The sequence below is a fragment of the Nipponia nippon genome, unplaced genomic scaffold (assembly GCF_047370975.1).
Source record: "Nipponia nippon isolate SJK-2023a ecotype South Korea unplaced genomic scaffold, ASM4737097v1 scaffold_5, whole genome shotgun sequence".
Taxonomy (NCBI): Eukaryota; Metazoa; Chordata; class Aves; order Pelecaniformes; family Threskiornithidae; genus Nipponia; species Nipponia nippon.
In genome coordinates this window covers 31,199,584-31,206,643 of record NW_028262369.1, presented here as the reverse complement: position 1 = coordinate 31,206,643, position 7,060 = coordinate 31,199,584, and the positions used below count along the sequence as shown (strand labels likewise).

Genomic DNA, 7,060 nt, shown 5'->3' with positions numbered 1-7,060 from the left:
ACTGGTAACTTGTACCCTCGGGAAATAATTTGCAAAGACAAAAATGCTGAGAGGGTGTGAATTGAGATGAAACACAAGATGATGATATATGCTCTGATTACTCCTCGAGGTAACGAATCTCCGTAGGTTTGTCTTTTCTACCGAGAAGCCAGCGAACGACATCTCAACCCGCCCCGTGAAGGAGCGGGCTGCGCCACTTGACGGCGGAGCTGGCAGCAGCTTTCCTGTGGCTCGGCCGCTTGGCGCTCCGGCAGCGGCCTGGGGGCTGCCCGAGAAGCGCGGCGTCTTCCCAAACGCTACCTGCTACTGGGGACACCCCAGGAAAGGCCTCAGGTTTTTCAGGGGCAATTAAGAGCCTCTGGACGTGGAAGCGGGTTGCTGCTGGACACCCGAGCTGATCCTGGATCACGACGGCGGGGGGAGAAACGCCGCCCCGCCGCATCGTGCCGCCGCAGCTCACACCCTTGAGCCTCCTCCTGCCACCGCGACGAGGCAGCCCTGTTCCTCCTCTCCGGGCGTGGAGGCAGAGCCTCTGCAGCCCTAAGGCAGCGCTCGCCTCCCGGTTCGCTCCTCCTCCCTGTGAGTGCCCCCACGGGCAGCGGCGGGGCCGGCCCCCGGGTCCCGCCGGCCCGGCCGCCATCGCCCCCGCGGCGCCCGCCGCCTCCCCAGGCTGCCCCGCGCCCTTTCCCGCCTCGCACCTCCCGCCCGCCCCTCGTGACGAGTCTCGCGCCCTCCCCTCCTTCCCTCCCCCAAGTCTCGCGCCTCTTCCCCGCCGCGAGGCCGGTGCTCTCGCGATAGGCAGCGCCGGGCGGGCGCGCGGGGAGGGGGGGGCGGTGCCGCGGCAGCCGCTGCGCCCGCGCTCCTTGACAGGCGGGCGGCGGGAGCGGCGGCGGGCGGGCATGTTCCTCCGCCCCGCGCGCAGGTGGTGGCGGCGACGGTGGCGGCGGCGCCGCCCCGCCTCTCCGTGACTCCCGCCGGCCATGGCCGGCTCCGAGCCGTGCCGCAGCCGCCGCTGAGGAGAAGCCGCCGCGATGAGGAAGGGCCGCTCCCGGGGGGACAAAGCGGCGGCGCCGCCGCCACCGCCGCCGCCGCCGCCGCCGCCGCGGAGGGAGCCCGGGCGGGCGGTGGCCGCCAGCGCGGCGGAGCGGAGAGCCACCCTGCTGGGGGGCGGCGGCGGCAGGAAGGAGCCGGAGGACGGCAGGGCCGCGGGGGCGCCTGGCCGGGAGGCGCTGGAGAGGGTAAAGCCGGGGCGCGGGACCGGGGGGGGCCCCGCCGGGCCGGTGGCGGCCGTTGGCATGGAGACGCGCGCCCCGCGTGGCGGGGGACCGTGGCGGTGCCGCCCTCCGCGCCCGCCTGGGCGGCGGCTGCCGCAGTCGCGGGTCAGGGGCGCGCTGGGCCCGGGCGGGGGCTCCCGGGGGGCTCCGGGGGCAGGGGGGGTGGCCGGAGGCCGAGGGTCGGGGAGAGGTGAGGTGCCGAGCCGAGCTCGGCGGGAGGGGTCGGCGTGGGGGGAGGCTGCGTGCAGCGGCGCTCGCTGAGACCGCGTCCTCCGAGCATCTCCACGCGCTGCCTCAGGTGGATGCCCCCAGGAGCGGCAGGAATAGACGGGGTGGTCGGCGGTGGAGCGGTGGTGTGTCGGTGGTCTGGCGGCAGGGCGTTGAGCGAGGGGTGGGGGAGTCGTCCCGGTGCCAGAAGTCCTGCCTGCATGCCGATGAAGAAGCGCGGGAGGATGCAATGAAATCTAGTTTGTGTTATATGCTTGCTGGTATTAATAATTACAGAATGCTTCTTGCTGGTAACCTTCTGTAGGTCACTTCTAATTCTGACATTAATTCTGATACGTTTTCCAGCATTTTTAGGTTTTACTTCTTAATGTGAGCAGTGGTTTATTTAGGAGACGTACCTTTGCAGATATTTGAGAATGCATAGGCTTGTTAAAAGCCAGAATGCGTAAGTTCAACGTGTCCACTTTTATGTCTTTCACCAGCACAAAAAAAGGATCTACTGATTCTTACTTAGGGTTACAGGGATGAGAGACCCCAGAGATCTGAAACTTTGTTTCGGTGTGTTTTGATGTTCCTAGTTTTACAGGAGAGAAAAATGAGGGATGAGACTTAGCAGTTTAAAATTGTAGGTGGCAATTAATGCTTTTTTTTTTTTTTTTTTTTTGAAGAGAAGGAGAAAGTATCGCAAGTGTGAAGACTTCCCAGGATGCAGTAATTCATTGCTTTGTTTTGCCATTTTTAGGAGCAAAGTGAAAAACTAGATTCTTTGGCTTTTCTTGTCAAAAAGGTGTCTTAAGTTTACATCATTGTTGCAGATGCACAGGTTTACTCTTTTTTTTTTTTCTAGAAAAAACTACCAAATTATAAAAAAAGCTGCATTACATTACGTTCAGTCATAGGAGACTTGTATTTTGGCTTTGACTAGTGGATCTCTCTTGAATACAGATTTCTCAGACTGGGCCCTGGAAGAAGAGAGCTCTATTTTTTTATTTTCTATTTTGTTCTCTAGTGCTTTGTTAAGCCAGGTGGTTAAGAGGTGCTGCTGCTTTTGATGCTTATCACTTCCTGAAACAATTAAAGAACACTAATATCCTTATTCAGGGGGGGGGGGAAAAAATCTAAAAGCAGAAGAGGTGACTAAGTTTCTTCCCAACTGTCCATTAAAATAGTGGTTGGTAGAGCTATCAAATGCAATAGCAAGGTGTTTGTACTGTTTTGACATATTGTGTATGATATTGACATGGAAATTAGAGGAAATTATTTCCATTCTTCGTAGTTGTGAACTAAACTTTTTACAAATCATGCATACAGAACACGCTACGTACCATATAATGTATTGAACACTTGGGAAGCTTCACCAAAACAACATTAACGCTGCAAAACAGGAAAGGCTGCAAATTCAGAAATGCCAGTTTTTGCGATGCACAAGGCTTTTTAATGGGAGATACACCAGTTTGTTTTTAGCTTGGGTGCTCTGACTAAGACCTAATGTGACTTGTAAGAACAGATCTTTACGTGCTGGCAAGTATTCAGTGTGATGGAGTCTTTGAGGAGTTTTGCAGCTAAAGTTAAGCAAGCTTCTACTCAACCTGTGTGAGATGCACCCCAAACTTCAAAGGAGAACCTCTCATCCCCGCTCCCTTTTTGTCTTCTGTTTGAAGTGGTGGAAGTTTTGTAAATGATATTAGATAAATAGATATATGGGACAAATGTAGTAAACAGGACAAATAAGTCTACTCACAGCATTTCTGTCTTTAATATCAATAATTCAGTATTTCTTTAAACATCAGGAGCTGGCAGTGTGGATGTGGTGGAAAGGGCCTTCTGAGATGCAAAAGGCAGTGTGATACTCCATTTCTACTGATGCAGCTTGTAGCTTGACAAATATTTCCTTTGGGGCCACTTCTGATTTAAGTAGCCCTGTTGTTTCCAAGCCTGTAGTATGCACTCAGCTGTACCAATGCAACAGTGTGCACAGCTGCAGGGAACCATTCTGAATTAAATTCAGATTTCACAGTTTGTTTGCCATATATTTGCACAAGTTTGTGGTTGGGGGAGACTAAGCTACTCTAGTGTTCGAAAAAGTACTTATCAAACTGTGACTGTAGTAGTTAATCATTGTGCTGACCTTTAGGGCTTTGAAAATCTGGTCCTTTAATGTGCTGTGCTTATAGTTCTGACGTGTACATACAATTAATGTTTTCACTTTTTTATGAGTAATGTAAGAACATAAAAATGACTGTACTTGGTCACATTAAAGATCCCTCTAGCCCAGTATCCTGCCTCTCTGAGCTGCCAAAAGCAGATGCTTGGAGAAGAGTACAGTCTATATTGAGGAAATACCTCTCCCAGCCTCCAGTAGTTTGTGGCTCGCAGATTTCCGGAACTAGAGGTGATATTTGTTTTTAGTGCCCCCAATGGATTTTTTTTTCTATGAATTTGTCCAATCAGTATTTGAAGCCATGTATGCTTGTAGCATCCACAACATCCTGTGGCTGAGTGTTGTAAGGCTTAAACACACTTTGTGTGGAAAAAACACTTCTTTTTGTTTGTTTTTGAACTTTCTACCTGCTTGTTTCATGCCTTGTTTGTTAATTCTTGTATTGCAAGAGGCGGTGAAAAAGAGAATCCATGTTCTTCTGTGTGGCTTACGGCTTGATAACTTTTTATTTTATTTACCATCCCTTGCTTGTGACTTTTGCAGAGGCGTTTCAGAAAGAAGTGACTCCATCCTTTTTGTTTCCTTGCTGTTTCCTTTGCACCTTTTGCAGGTCTGTTCCTGATCGGAGATAGTGATGCAGGGATCAGAAGAACAGGGTTGGAGAACAATAACCAGGACTGGCTACAGTATTTCAGTGTATGACACCCTGTAGACTTACATAGCGTACTAGGTTTTATTCTTTACTCTTCTACCTGCTTTTTATTGACAGTCTTCAAGGATTGAGTTGGCACTTTCATGGAACTGTCTATTGTAACTCCACAGTCACTCTTTTAAGTGGTAATAGCTAGTTCAGAATTTATCATTGTGTATATAAAGTCAGGATTTTTTTTTTTACACTATGCATCACTTTTACATTTCTCTACATTTAATCTTATCTGCTATTTTACAGCCCGCTTAAACAGTATCATTAAGGTCTTCTTCAGATATTTGGCCATCGCTTTTGCAACCTTGAATAACTAAGCATTTTCAGCAAACTCTGTCACGTAAGTGTTAAGCTTCTTTGCTAGATTTTGCTTTAAAATGTTGAAGGTATTGATCCCAGAGCAGATCCTTGTGGAACTCCACTGGTGATCCTTCTTTTTTAGGAAAAAGGCAATTGTTCCAACTTCTTATTGCCTATCTATTAATCAGTCATTAATTCATAGTTGAATTGTCCTTCTTATCCCATGACAGTTTAGTTCCATTGAGCGAGGGCATGTTTGTCAGACACAGCCCACTTGGATTTCTGTGACGTATCAGCTTAATTGTTGTGTGTTTGCTGACTGCATTGAAGGAGTAAAATGGAAAGTTGAGATGAAAGTTATTGTTGCTTAGGCAACCTCATCGGTCACCCGATGGTCACCCTCATCCAGAGGCATATTGTAAGCATTAGATTGTTTCTGTATCATGCTTACATAATGAGTTTGAGACATTGTGATATTTATTGTGAAAGATCCCACATGGATCATAGCCAGTATTTGTCGGAGGTGCTTCTGTTAGCATGTTCTACTTCAGGTAGGAGTCAAAGTTCTCATATAAAGGACTCTTCAGTGTCTAGAAGATATGACTTAAGGGGGTTATGATGGAAGTATGCAAGACCACGGTTGGTATGTAGAGGGTAGATAGCAAACAGCAGCTGACACTTTCCTCTAGCTTTAAGCTAGGAGTCAGGGAAAGAAAAAAAAAAAAAAAAAAGAGAATCTTCACGTGAAAGGTAATACATGTATGATTTTTTTGCCAATGGATGCAAAAAGCATTCAGAGTTGAAGTACTGGAGGAGGGATCCAGGGAAGGTTATTAAATAGGCAGACTGCATCCACCTGAGGAAAACAGCTGGAATTAACTACTGCCTAGGAGAACATTAGAACAGGGCAAATGCATGATGCTTCCCTTTACTTGTCTGTAGGGAATGTGCTATTTGTATAGGGTTTTTTTCCATGAGGAATGGGTGTTAGCCTGTCCCTAACAAATCTGAATCCTCTCTTCCTCTGAAAGCAGGGGGGAGAATACACAGATAGGAGGAAAGCTGAAGTATTGTGGAAGGTCTAGTGGGATGGAGGTTGAGGGTCAAAAGAGTAAAAATAGAGGACACTGAGCACTGACTCTGCTCTAAAGACATCCAGGGAACTAGCGGGTGCTGCCCAGTGGTGCTTTGTCCGGAGATGTGGTAGGGTGAGGGAACAGAAACAGACCCCATGCTTGTCAGCATTTTACCCTCACTTCTGACAAGCTTCCCACTCCTCTTACTACGAATGGCCAGGGCCAGGAGAGGATTTATGAGTAGATTCCATGACTTTGTGATTTTGTAGGATAATAAAGAGATGAAGGGGACAACAGTAGCGGAATCTCAATAAGCAGTTCACAGGGTTGGTAGAGGGACTGCAAGTTGCAGAGGTGGGATTTTGGGTTAGATAGACCCTTTGTCTTGTATAAAGTCTAACTTGGCTGCTGCTGATGAAGAGTTGGACTGAAATGTTGCTAAACCTGGAGGCTCCCCGGCTGCATGTATGTTTGTTGTATGGGAAATGTTCAGCTGATGCCAACAGGCAAGCTGCATACATAATATAGAGAAAGATGAAAAAACTCCTTAGTCCAGGTTAGTTTTGTGTTGGGGGAGCCCTTTCTGTAGGGCAGTCAGTGCAGTAGACTATCTCCAGCTCTAAATTTTGATGCGCCTGAAAAAGGGAGATCTTGTGTGTTCCCCAGACAGTACATTTTGCCATTTCTGTATTGGATAGAAAGTATTTTGTGAACTTTGAACAAGATAACTGACTTACTTACAATCAAATAATTTAACTATTACAGTCATTTGGAACTGTAGTGCTACAAACTTTCTGAGGGTAGCAAAAGTATTCCTTTCTCTCCGTGTGGCTTTGAAACTATAGATCTATATGTCCCAAAGCCAAAATGGATTACTGTGGTTATCCAGTGTGATTTCCACACCTGTGCAGGCTTTCCTGAAAGAGAAATTGAAACATCTCTCTTAGAAATTGATCTTATCTTAGCCTTAGATCATGGTGTGTCTGTCACCTCTTCTGGAAAGCTCTGCTAATGTTTAATTATTCCTGCAGTTAGGAAACTAAACCACATCTTATTTCAAGGCTGGCTTTGTCTAATGTCCAACTTTCATCTGTGGAATATGCCTATGCTAGCACAGGCAGTAAAAAGTCTCTACTATCTGATATCTTTTCCATGTACAAGTATTTGAAATGTAAAATCTAGCTTCAGTTGGAACAGAAGATGCTGAGTTCTTTTGCTTCTAGCACTTTGTGCTTTCCCTCCGATTGTTCTTGGAGTGTGTGCACTAAAAATAGGTAGTATTCTGGCAGCAGCCTGGAATAGTGTGATCACAGACAAG

The 7,060-nt window shown here is 47.9% G+C and overlaps 1 protein-coding gene across 9 annotated transcripts in view; it reads left to right on the top strand.

Annotated features, from left to right (window-relative positions):
- The window catches only part of MAST2 (microtubule associated serine/threonine kinase 2), a 227,590-nt gene that overhangs the window by 31,532 nt on the left and 188,998 nt on the right, over positions 1-7,060 (top strand). For 3 of the 9 annotated variants that reach the window (XM_087733137.1, XM_087733135.1, XM_087733134.1), the window contains exon 1: positions 819-1,238. The exons of 2 other annotated variants lie outside the window; for them this stretch is intronic. In XM_087733137.1, coding sequence (XP_087589263.1) covers positions 1,032-1,238 — 207 coding nt within the window. In that variant the 5' untranslated portion in view covers positions 819-1,031. Of the gene's footprint in view, positions 1-817; positions 1,239-4,687; positions 4,707-7,060 lie in introns of those variants that run through there. 4 more of the 9 variants (XM_087733139.1, XM_087733136.1, XM_087733141.1 and 1 more) reach the window with 4 other exon arrangements.